This window comes from Dendrobates tinctorius, unplaced genomic scaffold (genome assembly GCF_039654945.1).
Source record: "Dendrobates tinctorius isolate UK_male_01 unplaced genomic scaffold, ASM3965494v1 ptg000075l, whole genome shotgun sequence".
Lineage (NCBI taxonomy): Eukaryota > Metazoa > Chordata > Amphibia > Anura > Dendrobatidae > Dendrobates > Dendrobates tinctorius.
In genome coordinates, this window is record NW_027361743.1 from 39360682 (window position 1) to 39376558 (window position 15877).

The 15877-nt window shown below is 46.4% G+C and overlaps 1 protein-coding gene across 6 annotated transcripts in view; it reads left to right on the forward strand.

Annotated features, from left to right (window-relative positions):
• The window catches only part of FRY (FRY microtubule binding protein), a 546108-nt gene that overhangs the window by 414929 nt on the left and 115302 nt on the right, over nt 1–15877 (forward strand). For all 6 annotated transcript variants that reach the window (XM_073583182.1, XM_073583178.1, XM_073583180.1 and 3 more), the window contains 2 exons: nt 9586–9685; nt 14838–15009. In XM_073583182.1, the coding sequence (XP_073439283.1) occupies nt 9586–9685; nt 14838–15009 (272 nt within the window). The remainder of the gene's footprint in view (nt 1–9585; nt 9686–14837; nt 15010–15877) is intronic.

Sequence of the window (15877 nt, forward strand, 5' to 3'; positions counted from 1 at the left end):
ATACTTTCTCCACGACGGTCCACATGTGGGGATGATAGAACAACCGTTGCAGCCACCGAAATGTTTTTTCCATCCCGAAGTGTGCCTCCTTGTATGCTTCTTTAGCCACCTGTTCTATCAGGGATGAGGGAATGATCGTTTGCCAAACGAAGCTCAGTTCAGATTGTAGGTACACTTTCCTGTACAAGATTCCATCCCGGAACTGTAGCCGCTCCCACTGGCGCAACATTTTCAACATCTCAGAGGGCATGGCTGCCCGCTCACTCTTGCCGGGTACCTGTTTGGTTACGAGCCACCGCCTCAGCTGGGCTATCTCCCGATCTTGCTGTATCCGGACCCACTCATCACGGGGATGTTCCAACAAATTCTCGGGTGTACTTCCTTGAGCCGTCTCCCGCGTCGCTGCCACCGTCCTAGCATTCCCTCCAAATTCTGAAACCTCTATAGCCTCCAACTCTTCATCACGGCTGGGCGCTGGCGGGCGGTAGTCTACTTGCTAAAGGGCATCCGCATGAGTATTCTCCACTCCTCTCCTGTAGGAGATCCTGTACTGGAATTTTGCCATTCGTGCTACCCAACGATGTTCTAAGGCCCTAGCTTTGCTGTTTCGAGGTGGGCCAACGGATTGTTATCTGTACGCACGTGGACTTCCGAGCCAGCCAAATACTCTGCAAACTTCAGTCATGGCCCACACCAGCGCCAACAACTCCAGATTGAATTAGCTGTAATTTTCCGGATTTCTTTCTGAATCATGTAAGGAGCGACTGGCGTATGCGATGACACGCTCCTTCCCGTCCTGCATCTGTGAAAGTACTGCCCCGAGTCCTTGTAGACTTTCGTCAGTGTGCAAGATGAACAGCTGCATGATATCAGTGTAGGCCAACACCGGGGTCTCCGTCAGGGCCTTCTTCAGGGCCTGGAATGCCTTCTCCTGTTGCTCTCCCCAGTGTACGTTCCTGTTCTTCGCACATGAGGGTACTCCTTTCAGCAATTCCAAGAGGGGGTTTGCGGTGCGGGTAAAATCCTTCACAAAGCGCCGGAAGTATCCTGTGAGTCCCAGGAATGCTTGTACATCCTTCATGGTTTTTGGGGTCGGCCACTCCTGCACCGCAGCGATCTTCTCTTGCGAGGGCTTCACTCCCTCGGCGGAGACCACATGCCCCAGATAGTCAATTTGTGTTCGGAAGAGGTGGCACTTCTGGGGTTTCACCTTCAAACCAAATTTTTGTAGCAGACTCAGAACTTGCTCCAGTCTCCGGTGATGTTCTTCAACGGTGGGAGCAAAGATGATTATATCGTCCACGTAAATCAGGGTGGCTTCGAAGTTCAGGTCCCCGAGACACCGCTCCATGAGACGCTGAAATGTTCCCGGGGCGTTGGCCAGCCCGAAGGGCATGCGGTCGAACTCAAATAGTCCCATCGGGAGAATGAAGGCCGTCTTGGTTCAGTCTTGTTCAGACATGGGTACTTGCCAGTACCCGCTGGCCAGGTCCAGTGTGGAAAACTATCGGGCATTTCCCAGTGCTGACAGGAACTCCTCTATCCGTGGTAGTGGATATGAATCTCGCACTGTGCAAGCGTTGGGCCGGCGGTAATCCACACAGAAACGTAGAGTTCCATCTTCTTTCCAAGACAATGGGGGCAGCCCACGGGCTCTGGCTCTCACGGATCCACTCCCTTCTTCAGCATCTGTGACAGCATTCCCTTAACCTCCTGATACATTTGTGGGGGTATCTGGCGATATCTCGCCCGTATCGGTGCCGCGTCCCCAGTGAGTATCTCATGGGTAATGGCCGTCGTCCACCCAAAATCATCGTCATCCTTTGCGAACACCTCCTGGTACTTCCCCAGCAAGGCTTCCACCTGGGGAACCTGATGAGAGGGCATTTCTGAGAGTTCTGCCCGCATTTGTTCTAGTATCCGTCGGCCTTCTTGTAACACCCGGGGATCTGGGGCGACCTCTGCTTTCACCGTCACCAACCATGGGTCTTCCGCTTTGGCAGTCAAATGCACTGTTTTGGAGGGCACCAGCTCGTCTGGTACACCTAGAATGTGAGCCAATTCTGCTCTGGGAGCCAGGGTCACATCAGTCTCTCCCCAGTTCACACAGCGCACGAGGACCGTGCTGTTTCGCACAGTGGCGAGGGTCCGTGCGACTAGTAACCCTGATTGCAATTGGTCGGCTGGGCTAGGATCCACCTGCACTTCTGCTCCTTCTAGTGGGACTCCTGCTCGCACCGGCAGGGGAAGCACCGTCTGTCCAGGGGGTAGCACTCGATTCACAGAAGCAGGGATGATGACTTTGCCTAGTTCCTTTCCACCGCTGCAGATTTCCCAGACCGGTGCTGCCCGGATCAGTTGTTGAAAGACCACCTTCTGTGGGGTCTGATCACTCCACCGTCATAAGAATTGATCTGGGGTCTCGTTGAGTAGTAAGCTTCCGAGGTCTTTAAGCACTTCATGCCCAGGGTCACAGTATGGTCCCGAGCGACTTCTCCATCTACCAATACTACTCCTTTTCTTCCCACATCTTTTCCACAGACTTCTATGTTCAGCCACACCACCCCTGCGACCAGGACGGGTAGGTTATTTGCCGCCGTAAGTCTAATGACTGGGCCCCACTCAGGTCGCAGCACCTCTGTGAAGTGTCTACGAAAAAAATTTTTGGGCATGGTGGTCACTTGTGAACCGGTGTCTACCAGGCATCGCACAGCTCTCCCATTGATTTCGGCCCAGACCAAGGGGCACATGGAAACAAGGCTGGTGGGACTATTTTCACTCTTCCTCTGTTCTTCCCGCTCCGGGCGGTGTCCCTCGTGCTCGGAGCCCCCTAGTTTAACTTGAGCCGCGGGGATGGTCGGCTCCGCTGGGGACACCACCGGGCAATATGACCGGGCTCTCCACAAGTATAGCATGTGAGAGGGCGTCTTTTCGAGGTAGCTGTAGCTTCTCTTCGGGGAACAGCTCCTCTTCCCCGCATCCGTGGTTCGGGCCCCTCTGCCTGGGTTCTCCTAGAAGTCGCCATTTCTTCTCGGAACTGACTGATCTCCATCCTCAGGTCTTCCACCCATCGGGGGACTTTGTCTTCAGTGCTAGTTGCCTCCCCACTCCGCACCTTTCCCACCGAGCCTGTCACATCCTGCTCTTGCTCTCGCGTGCGCGCCTCACTACCTACTTCAGAAAAGGTCATGCCTGGCTTCACCCGCAGGCGCTCTCGCATAGCCTGCTTCATCATTTTGTCACGTAAACCCGTCACCATCTGGTCTCTGAGCACCACGTCTACTGACCCTACACCTACCCCGTCCTTTCTTTTGATAGCAGTGTGAAGTTCTTGTAGGGCATTCATAAACTGGGTCACGGTCTCCCCCTCTCTTTGACCCGATGGAACAGTTGCATCCGTAGTTCCCCTACGTCAGTGGGGTCACCATGTGTCTCCTGTAGGATACGTAACACTTTCTGCAAAGTATTTCTTTCTAGGAGGGGGTCTATGCATGACAGAGTCCCGTGCCTCCCCCTATAGGGCCATCAAGGCCATTTCTGCCTCTAGTGCTGGTGCCTAGGGGTGCATCCGCAGTAACCCCTGAATTCTCTCTGTCCAGTTCCATAACATCACATTGTTCCCCGTAAACCTCAGCAGATTATTCAACATGGCTCCCAAGGAGATGCTAGTCTTGGGGCCTTCCCTGACTGCTTGGTCCGCTCTGTCCGTGTCTTGGTGTGACATCCTGCCGACTACACCAAATGTAATAAGGTGCAGGAGAGATATATGTCACCACGGAGCAGGCAGACCAACAGTAAAAGGGGAGGCTTATTTACAGGGAGAATATCTGGTGAACATATAATATAACAGAGTAAATGCTGTAACTGAAACAATAACAGAAGTGCAAAACAACACAGTTATTCTCTTATGGGGAAGAAACTTATCAGTTCCTGGAGATCTTGCTTGTAGAGATCACTCTTCTCCCACGTAGGCACCCAGGCACCAGAGGTGCTTGATGACGTCTGTCTCTGGGGTCCTGGGTATAGTCCAACTGGCGTATGGGGGGTTAATGTGAGAGCTCAAAGGGTATGCGGATGGTGGTATCCCCTCCCCCTGTATGCAAGGTCCTTCCCTCTGCTTCGGAAGCGGCGTTCCCTCACAAGGGTCAGTGGCTCTGCCTGGGACAGACTCTCTTGGCAGGTCAGTGTCACATTGCGGTATGTTCCTTGGTCGCAGGGAAGCGTCTCAGGGTAAGGCAGGGTCTCACTGCAGGGGAGCGTCTTGTCAAGGCGCGCGGTTTGTCGGTGTGACAAAGTCTCTAACAGGAGGGGAGCGACCAGCCCTCCAAGCGGTGCAGTGACAGGCTTCTCGTACCCCATCTCGTGCTCAGTGCTCACCGCCTGTGCCAGCGGTCCCTCAGTGTTCAGTCGCTGCACCTGTCTCCTCTGCTCTCCTGTGTCAGCATCCTCTCTGCTCCCGTCCCCGCGCTGCTCTGAGAAAAGCCCGCACTTTTCTCCCGCCCTGTGCTCTGCAGGCTTCCTGTTCCTGGTTCTAGTACAGTCCCCTAAGGCATCCCCCGGGGAACCTAATGCCCTGCTCGATGGTTCCGGGCATGGAGCTAGGAAGGCAGCTCTCCCTCGGCTCCTTCGGTGTTTCACCCCCTTACATATAAATATGTGATTCTTCAGATTTTGTATTAGTCAATGCCTGATGAGACCTGAGTAGTCTCGAAAGCTTGCAATTTGTTACCTTCTTTTCAGTTAGCCATTAAAAGGTATCAACCACTGAGGGCTCTCAATTCCAAATGTTTTTCTTGCATGTAAAGAGACATTCAGGGAGCTACAACATGTGGGTAAGGAATGAAACCCTGCAGAAGCTTGAAGAAATGACACCCGCTGGGCTATGTCTTAGCCCCTTTTATGAAGGAGTAATAGATGCAAACTGGTTCTAGAAGTACAAATCCCAGTATGTCCTGAGAGCGGAGATTTCAGACCAGTACCATAAGGGTATGTGCACACGTTGCGGATTCGTGTGCAGATTTTTCCGCGCTGAATCTGCAGGTCAAAATGCCTGCGTTTTACCTGCGGATTTAGTGCGGATTTCTCCTGTGTTTTTACACCTGCGGATTCCTAGAATGGAATAGGTGTAAAAACGCTGCGGAATCGCAACAGAATTGACATGCTGCGGAAAATAAACCGCTGCGTTTCCGTGCAGGATTTTCCGCATGTGCACAGCGTTTTGTTTTCCATAGGACTCCTGCGGATCCGCAGACAAATCCGCAATGTGTGCACATACCCTAAATCTACCCATATAGAATGATGCAATTTATAACAGTTTTGCACCTCTGCATGAAGCAAGCTGTCTTTTCACCTTGCATTGCCCCTGAAGAGAAAATTAACTTTAATGTCCTTTTCAACCTGACCTCTCTTTGTCTCCATCTGTGCATGTGCTGATGAGGCCGGGGCGGATTGTTATAGTAAAGGGTCAGGTTCCTATTTGGGAAACTGTTAGTTTGGATTTCCCAGTGAGACTAAGCGTTCTGAAGGGTCACAAGGAAGCCTAATCTGCCTCAGCTGACTTCCCCTTATCACTGGCTCCTAAAAGCCAGCTTGTCCGGCTATTAATATGCTGGAGGAATAATATTATTTCATGCGGTAAAGTTCTCAGCTGGAAGAAATAACGTAATCTAAAATTCTCAGCAATGCAGTTCCCATGATAAGTCACAAGTGCTGCACACACTGCCGTGATCGACACGTGTCCAAATATTTAGTGACGTCTGTCTGTGGGGTTTTTTTTTTTTGGTTCTTTGTTTTAAACTGTGCCTGGGGACAGGGATTTTATGAAAATGGAAAACCTCTTTTAAAATATATTATCCTTCTGTGACTGAAGAGCTGGTTCCTAGATCTCACTGACATCTTCTTTCCGTAAGCCCTATAATCCAGAAGGGCGGATCATTTGTTTGGGTGCCCCGTAATACTACATTGTATGGTTGGCAATAATATTTCATAGTGGTGTTTCACTATTCTCAGAAAAACCGTTGAAAAATGTGAACCTGCCATTTGTGTTTTCAACGCAGTCCTAACCAATACTATGAAATGCAGGAGACAAATCCTGATCGAATTCTGCACAGCTAGACCTTATGCCGGAAAAACATCCTATTAAATAAATCCATTAATTTATAGTATAAACAAGGAACTTAAGACACAAGAGCTTCAGAAAAAGTCTACAAAAATCTTGTCGTAGCTAGTGATGAGCGAGCGTTCTTGAATAAGGTGTTATCCTGGCACACATGGGTGCTAATACTATATTCGAGTTCTCGCAAACTGTTCGATAGCCGCTACACATGCAGCGACTGTTTGTTAGGCAAATGCAAAACTGTTTGTTAGGCAGTCCCTGCATGTGCCGCTGCTGTCGAACAGCCGGGGCAACTCGAATATAGTATTCAAGCATGACGGAGATACTCTGTAAGCACCTGAGCGTGCTTGGATAAGGTGTTCGCTCATTACTAGTCATAACCCATTATTGTCATTTTTGGGTGAAAGAAAAAAAAGCTGAAAATTAAAAACAGAAAATGTGTAAAGTGAAGTCATACAATAAAGAATGACGCCTGGCCACTTAACAAGGCAGGGTGCTTGGATGAGGATTGCCGAACAGACATGAAAGCATTGTTTTATATAGTGTTCTTGTGTACAGACACCTAATTTTTCTGAAGTTTTATTGGCGATTGGGTCATACATTCCTTACTGGTGTTTGGCCTTCTGCACCAATTCTATTGGCAGACGTCCTGGTCACACTAAGAAAACGTAGTGTTTCTAATCCCCAAGAAACTAGGGACCTAGTTGTGTTCAAGGTAACGGGCAAACAAAATCGAGGCCAAAAATAATAATAAAATAAAAAGAGGCCAGATAAGTGCTTTAGACTGGACGGTGATGAGCACAGATTGCCATGAATGCATTTACAGATGTGTCAGTCCCTTATTTCTGTTCTACAATTTTTCATCTTACCAATTCAGTGCAATGGACGCGGTTCATTAAGAATGGGGTGCGTACAGGAATAGGATGTCACACATTTCTAAGAGGTGCACTTCACTTGATAATTATTAGTAGCGTGCGCCTCGCCGGAAAGGATACTCCAGATGGGAACTGAAGTGATATCGCCAACGTAAAAATTTGAAGGGTGAAACATATCCATGCCCCATCCCGCCCCAGCTCTGACCATTTTGGCGAAGATGCCAAAAACTGGTGTGAAAATGCTAAAAAGTCACAATTTTTTTTGCGCACCTTCTCATTGAGCAAAATTTTTGGGAAGTTTTACAAAGTGTTTTACGACCGTGTTCCGGCATAAATACTTAGAAGAATCGGAACCATTCAGTTTTAACATGGGAGCTTATGGTCGACGGCTGACCTTTTTTTTCATGTCTAACATCTCATACCACACCTTTTTAGAATATTTCTGGTTTAGAAACCAGATTTTCTTTTTTTTTTTTTTTTTGATCATTTGCTTCCCAAATGCAAATATAAAAATCCTTCTAAATATTCTTCATTAGAATGTTCTCTCATTTTGCTTCTGAAGAGCCTCTTTAATCTGCTTTAACACTGAAAGATAATCACGAACGAACGTTCTTAAAAACTCATTATCTATTAGGGTAATCGGGCTGCAAATTACCCAGTGAATGAGCAAAACATTTGAGTGATTTTATCTTTTGTGTAGCACAAAAGATCATTGTTTGCGACGGTGCGTCGTCTTGTGTGTAAACAGGACTCACACTTTCGAGAACCATGGCAACCTATGCGCACGGAGATATCAAGAATAGATCGCTCAGTGCGCATCGCATACCGCGGTCTGCCTCTGTAAGCGAGCTACTAAACCATCGCCCATTGGTAAAAGTTTACCGATCGGCGGTTGTATTGTGCCACCAGTCAGTTCGTGTAAACAGATCTTTAGTCTTATGTTGAACTGTGTGATCTGCAGAAAATCTGTCCGATCTCCTGACTGCTCTCTATTACCTTCCATCCACCCTCTCATTGTAGGTTCTCATGCCTTCCATGGCTCTTGCGACCCGTCAATACACCCTCATAGATGTATATGAACCTGTCGCTTGTATTAGGAGATCTGTGGCTATTCTGTGCTCAGCCCTTAGACCTCATTCAGACCTCTCTCTTTCACGTATGAGAGTTATCCGTGTTTTTCCTAGATAGAACATGTTCCCATGTCCAGGTTTTTGTTGTGGACTGAAAAGAAAAAAAATGGAAAGTCTCGTAGTCACAGATCAAACCTACCCATTTGGAAAGTCTATGGGTCCATGAAACTCTCGGATGGTGTGCTGATGGCATCCTAGTGCTGTCCTTTTTTCACTTAGTGTTCCCTTTTGCATACAAAAGAAATAGATTAAACACTATTGGGAAAAGCTGAAATATTGTAGGTGTGAATTTATGTGAAGTGTTATGGAGAGCAGAGAAAACAGACTGTAAGCAAGAAGGAAATAACAAAAAAAGAGGAGAATAATTCAGTATTAGAGCTGTGCTGATTAATAAAAACGAGCGAATACAGCAGCACCCTGGGCACGCAGATCTTACATCCAGCCTGTATTACCGGGAGAGACACTCTAATGAGAAAAATCTGAAACTTGGGTCAGGCTACAAACTGAGAATGAATATTGCAGACTGAAACTTACGGCAAGTTTAGGAACTAAAAGATCTCTCCATAGCATGTTTTCTAAAGGTACTGTCACACTTAGCGATGTACCAGCGATCCCGACCAGCGATATGACGCTGTCAGGATCGCTGGTACATCACTAAGTGGTCGCTAGTGAGCTGCCACACAGGCAGATCTCACCAGCGACATCGCAGGGGTCGGGGGTCGCTACTTACCTGTCACACTAAGCGATCCTGCATCCTCCCGCCCGGCTCCACGCTTCGCTCGCCTTCACAGCAGGAAGCGCAGCAGGAAGCTGACGACGAGAAACAGTCCTGAACGTTCTCGCGCGATCAGCGATAACCAGCGGGGGAGCCGGTCGGAGGCAAGTATCAGACACAGCGATATCGCTAGCAATATCGCTATAACGTCACTAGTTATAGCGATATTGCTAGCGATATCTCTTAGTGTGACAGGCCCTTTAGGTCGGGTCATTATTGCCCAGGTGTTGTGAATAGGAGATTCACGTGAAACAGTTGCAGAGTTGCTTTAGTTTTGTTTGTTGTTTTTATTTTATCTGTTAACCTTTTTCGGGACGTCTCTGAAAGGAATGGAAGCCGAGACTGTTTTCAGCTTGGAAGATTTCCCTGCTTGATGTCCAGATTCATTTATTTTGTTGAGACCAAATTTCTAGAATTCTTCTGATTTTTGCTGTTGACTGTTGCTGCGCTATCCAAGAGTAAAACAGTGAAAACATCTTTATTACTGGGATGTAAAAAATAAATTATAAAGATTATGGGATTTCTAGAATTTAGAAGATTAATGGGCCTCTTCCAAGGACAAGCTGTTCAGCCACTAGGCATATTTAATGTTTTATAATGTGTTTCATGGTATTATTTTTTCACGGCAGCTGTTTCAAATTACTATTTGTATTATATATTTTTTTATTTATTGTCTAATTTTGTCTTTAGGAATTATCCATTTGACATTGTGACCTTGCTGAACCTGGTTCTGTTTAAGGCATCTGACACTAACCGTGAAATCTATGAAATATCAGTGCAGCTAATGCAAGTAAGTACAGAAAGTTATTACACCATTCTCCTTTCATTCTTCAATGGTCATAAGTCTGCCATAAACAAGCAGATGTCACCTGGCAGCCACCAGGAATTTCAGGGCCCCATACTGGCAAAATTTTCAGGGCCCTCTTGAGACTCCACTCAGGGTCCACCCCAGCTCTGCTGCCACCCCTCGAACCTTCCACAGTCCCACCGCCCACTCTTGGAAAAACTCCTCTTCTGCACCATGTCCTCACCAATCACACATTAACAGTTCCCATTATAAACCATATCACACACACAGCTATCAGCTTTTGTTTTGACCAAAAGATTTTTTTAAGCTGCCACCACGACAAGGTAGACTCTTCTGGCAGGGCCCTATTCTATTCTAACCTATTAAACATTTCTTAAAATACCCAATACTTTGTTTAGGTACCGTATTTATTGGACTATAAGATGCACTTTTTTGCCTCCTAAAATATGGAGGAAAATGGGGGGGGGGGGGGGTGCATCTTATAGTCCTGATAGATCGGCTCTGTGGTGAGGAGGTGGGAGAGCGTCATCGGCGGCGCAGTGGGTCACAGAGGCAGGATCTGGCTGCTACAGCTAACTCCTGTGCCCTCTGCTAAAGAGAAATGAATACTCACTGCATTCCACGCCCATGGGGGTGAAAGGCAATGAATATTCATTTCTCTTTAATAGCATCTTGGTATGATTGCCCCCCCCCCCCCCCCCCAACCCCCGAACCTGGTATGCATGGCCCACTCAAAAAACAGAAAAAAAAAACAGCACGTGTTGCTTACAAGCATAAAGCAGCTGCTGGCAATGGAGCAGGATGCTGCGAGCGAGCGCCGGGAAGTTAAGTGTAATTTTTTATGTTTTCTGATGGGGCCAATCATACCAGAATACACTCACTGACAGAAGTTATGTCACTTATCCATGTTATGTAAATAAAAGCTTATATGACGTTAAATTCATCCATTGGTTGTCTACATTATTCTTTTGAAAGCTGAAACCCTCCGAAATGTGATTTCGGTTAAGTAAATAAATTGGCATCAATGGAGAAATACTGATCATTAAATGGACACAGAATGGTCAGATTTTGGCAAGACAAAAGTTTTGTCGCCCACAGAAAGTAATGTGATATTCAACAAATAATTAACTTAAAATACAAACATATGTTGCATAACATTGGTGAATGAAGTTGTGGTGCTATTAGTCATATTTAATATTTTGTGTGACTTCCATGAGCTTGAAGGACTGCATCCATGCGGTTCAACAATGATTCATACAATTTATTAATGAAGTCATCAGGAATAGCAAAGAATGCAGCCTTACATACCTCCCAGAGTTCATCTACATTCTTTGGTTTTGCCTTCCAAGCTTCCGCTTTCACCCTACCCCAAACATGCTCAATGATGTTCATGTCTGGTGACTGGGCTGGCCAGTCCTTGAGCTCCTTGATCTTTTTTGCTTGGACGAACTTTGCTGTAGAGATGGATGTATAAGATGGAGCGCCATCCTGCTGCAGAATTTGACCCCTTTTATGATTTGGAATATAAGAGGTAGCTAATATTTCTTCATATTTTAGGCTATGTGCACACGTTGCGGATTCTGCTGCGTTTCCACAGCGGTTTTGGCCCTGCGGAAATGCAGCAGTTCCGCTGACATGGTACAGTACAATGAAACCCTATGGGGTTTCAAAAACGCTGTGCTCACGCTGCGTTTTTTTCCGCGCGGTTTTGCTGCGTTTTACAAACCGCAGCATGTCAATTGTTTGTGCGGTTTCTGCAGCGGTTTCACACCTTTAACATAGTAGAGGTGTTAAACCGCAGGGCAAAACCGCAGACCAAACCACAGTAAAACCGCAGGTCACTTTACCTGTGGTTTTACCTGCGGTTCCGCATGGAAAAACCCACAGCAGAATCCGCAACGTCTGCACATAGCCTTAGGCTATTGATATTGCCTTCCACCTTGCAAATGTTTCTCACACCCCCATACTGAATGTAACCCCAGACCATGATCTTTTCACCACCAAATTTAACAGTTTTCTGGGTGTATTTTGGATCCATACGGGCTCCAGTAGGTCTCCTGCAGTATTTGCGGCGGCTGTGGTGTAATTCTACTGAAAATTCATCAGAGAAATCCACCTTCTGCCACTTTTCCAGCGTCCATCTGTTTAGCAGGCTGTGGGACTTTGCAAATGCCACACGGTTTTTTATTTGCCTTTTGTTTAGTGCTGGCTTCTGGGCACTGATTCGACCATGGAGGCCATTTCGAGACAGAATCCTACAAACTGTTCTAGTTGACACAGGGACTTGAGGTGACCAGGCCTGTTCGAGCTCTGCTGCAGTGGAAGAGGGGCTTGCTTTGGATTTTCTAACCAACAAACGTTCTTCCTGAGCAGTTGTCTTGCGGGGTCTGCCGGACCTGGGCTTGTCAAACACTTCTCCAGTCTCTTCGAATCTTTTTTTAATTCTTTGTACTTGACACTGAGACACATTAAAGGTGCCAGCCACCTCTGCAGTGTATCTGGTCTTCAGCCTCTTGATAATCCAGGCTTTGGTCGCAGGGTGGATTTTTGGCATGTTGTCAGAGCTCAAGTTGCAGTTCAAGTGAAAGTCTGGGGTGCTGGGTTTCTTTTTATACATACCCACTAATTAACCGATCATTTACTGAGCACAGGTGAGGATGTAAACTAGGATTGGGTGCATTATATGACCAGGCGACAAAACTTTTGTCTTGCCAAAATCTGACCATGTATATCAGGATAGGGATAAGGAGCCATGCATGCCAGGATAGGGATGAGGGGGCCATGTACACCAGGATAGAGATGAGGCGGGCCATGCTTACCAGGATAGTTATGAGGGGGCCATGCATACCAGGGTAGGGATGAGGGGGCCATGTTTATCAGGATGGAGATGAGGGGGCCATATATACCAGGATAGGGGATATTAAGCTCAGTATTGACCACATTTTTGCTTCAATTTTTTTTCCCTAATTTCCTCCTCTAAAACCTAGGTGCATCTTATGGTCCAGTGCATCTTATAGTCTGAAAAATACCATATTTTTCTTTAAGGCAATGTGTCATGTACATTTTTTTAAAATGCCCAAAAATACCACATTCCTGTCTCATTCCTGGCCCCATATGTCCTCCCATCCTGGCCCCATGTGTCTCCATCCTGCCCCCAAATGATCTCCCATCCTACCCCAAGCCCCATATGTTCTCGTATACTGGTCTCATGTATCTTCATCCTGTCCCCAGGCCCCATGTGTCTTCATCCTGTCCCCAGGCCCCATGTGTCTTCATTCTGTCCCCAGGCACCATATGTCTTCCCATTCTGCTCCCAGACCCCATATTCTTCCCATTCTGCCCCCAGGCCCCATTTGTCTTCCCATACTGGCCCTATACAAAAAATTTTCAAAAATATTTCTCCTTACCTAACCGCAGTCTGGCGGAATCCTCTCACTCATCCATTTGAGGCGTGGACACACCGGTGCATGACACTGACATCATACTCGGGCGACGTGAGCGCCGACGTCTGAATTGAACATATGTCTACGGGCACACGTTCAGTTACTGAATCGTTCAAATCCACCTCCGGTCCAGGCCCCCTCCTTGCTTATGCTCACCAGGCCCCATTCGCCAGTAACTGCCGTAATGACCTGATGGCAGCCCTGGATGTCATAACAGTCTTTAGGACCTCTGTCCTCAAACATTGTGACCACTATCCTTTTTAGTTCTTTTACGCTCATGGCAAAAAGCATTTCCAGGCATGTTAGAAATTTCCTTCTCCAATATTGTGCTTTATCTCTCAGAAGAAAAAGGACGTACTTATTATTGGGTTAGATTACATGGCTGCTATGGAGCATAAGAGCAAGGGGTCTTTGGTTGTTCCATTAGTTTGTTTCTGAAAAGTTCCTTCTCCAGAAAAACTGCATTATTCACAAATGAGGCCAGGTGAAAAATTAGACCAAGAAGTGAGGAGGGGAAAAATCCTTATGCTTCTGTCCTGGGTGACAAAACCCAGAAGTATGATGGGTTTTGCTCCATGTTCCAGTAGATATTCACTTGCCTGTTGTAGGTTCTTTTTGTGGTTGACAGAGGTTAGCATAGACTTTTGTGTCTGGTCGCAGTTATGCAGCTGCATTACACTTTGTATTTTTTACTTTTTTATAGCAGCGAGGATTAAAAGGGTTTTACATCACCTAAAGTAAAAGCATATCCCTAAAAAATGGCATCACTTTTAGAATCTGTGTGGGTCTTAACATCTGGACCTCCTGAGATTGAAGGAGAGCAGCGCTGCTGTAGTTTTTCCTCGCAACAGCTAATGACCTGGGGCAGTGCAGTTCAGGAAACAAATTAGGGGACACATTACTAAATTTCCTCTGTTCCAGGCCACCCGACTATGCAGAGAACTGCAGCCATTCCTATTCACTTGAGTAAGACTCAACTACAATTTCAAGCAAAGTTTGGAGACTAGGACTGGATGCAGTACTAAACTAGGATCGATTAGGGTCCTAAAGATTGGATCTCCACTGATCACAAACTGGTGGCATATTCTATGCGATTGGATCAATTATCATTTAGATGACCACAACCCTGTCGTTGGTGCACTGGTCGTCCTTCCTTGAACTACTTTTCAGAGTTACTAGCCAGTGCATACCAAGGACACGCTATAAGATCTGCCATTTCGGAGATTCTCCGACCCAGTTGTCTAGCTATCACAATTTCATCCAGTTAGTCTGGCTCAGATCTTGACACTTGATCGTTATTTCATGTGAAGATCATCAATGTTATCCCCTATTGCCAGCTGATTGGTGTATGTACTTCACTGTTGGAAGTCCACCATATAAGAATTACTCTGTAAAATTAGACAGTTAATAAAATGTTATTTGAACCATTCTGGGTTCTACGGTGTCACCATGTTACTTAGAATAAGCTAAATTGGGTAGTCCGTAAAAACCTAGTGGAGAAAAAAATGAGCAAAAATGTGATGCAGAGAGTCTAAAACAAGCATATAGACATTTCATGGATCTTTAAAAATGGCCATATAAACGCCTTGATAAAAGTATCATTACTGAACATTTAGGAAATACTTTTGTAAGACCACAAGTCCTGTCAAGATAATGTTTGATTTTTTTTTTTTTTTTCTCCTTCAACCAAGGTCCTTGAGGGAAAGCTGTTTGTATATTCTAAGAAAGTGGCGGAGCAGAAGCCGGGAAGTATCCTGTATGGGACGCATGGGGTTCTGCCTCCTTTGTATAGTGTTTCATTAATCCGGTTATCTAACGAGCTGGCACGGATGTATCCTGAGCTGACTCTGCCCTTGTTTTCAGGTAATGCCTAACCATCAGATGACTAGACTGCTCATATCTGTATGGTCCAGGTTTTCTTTCTGCAGAGAATCAAAACTGCTTAAAGGAGGTTGTAAAATATTTTTCAGCATACTCTCCTTACTGCGCCCCCAAGGATTCAGTACAGGCCACTTGCTTTTACTGGCTCCGGAAGCGGTGTCTACCACCTTCTTAAGTCACAGCACCATTGCAGCTTGCAGTTGTCTACAGCGGTCGAGTGACTAGATGAGTGCTTCATGGGAGACCAATAAAGATCTGTTCTAGTCACCTGACCGCTGCAGCCAGTTATGGGCTGCAGCAGTGTTGTGACTCCCGAATGGGGCAGTCAGTGCCTCTTTTGCTGGTGGAAACCTCCAGAGTGACCTGCTCTGGATCCCCATGGCTTTGGACGGTGAGTATGCCTCTGTTTATTACATGTAATCGATCCATGCCTAAAAAGCATGTATATTACTGTCGGACAACCCTTTTAATGTTCTGTGTCATATAGAGCATTGGTTTACCTTCACACCCGTGAAAAATGGTGGCTTGAAAAGGATGACTATATGCACTCTCTATAGTAAAAATGCAGTGTGTTTTTCTGATTAGCATTGTTTCCACGCCATGGTTTTGGGTGTACCTTGATGCTTGAGGGCCAAAATGGAAAATCTCAGTCATGACCTCCAATTATCACAGGTCTTTAATAGCATTGGTCTTCTCATTTGGGCAATTTTCATGTAGGGTGGGACTGTAACCCCTGCAGGGACAATAGCAAGACCCCGAATCCTGGGTTCCGATCTAATCAAGGACAATATCTACATGGAAATTCATGTTAATTTCCTTCCACACTCCAAAAACATAGGAGGGTGTTATG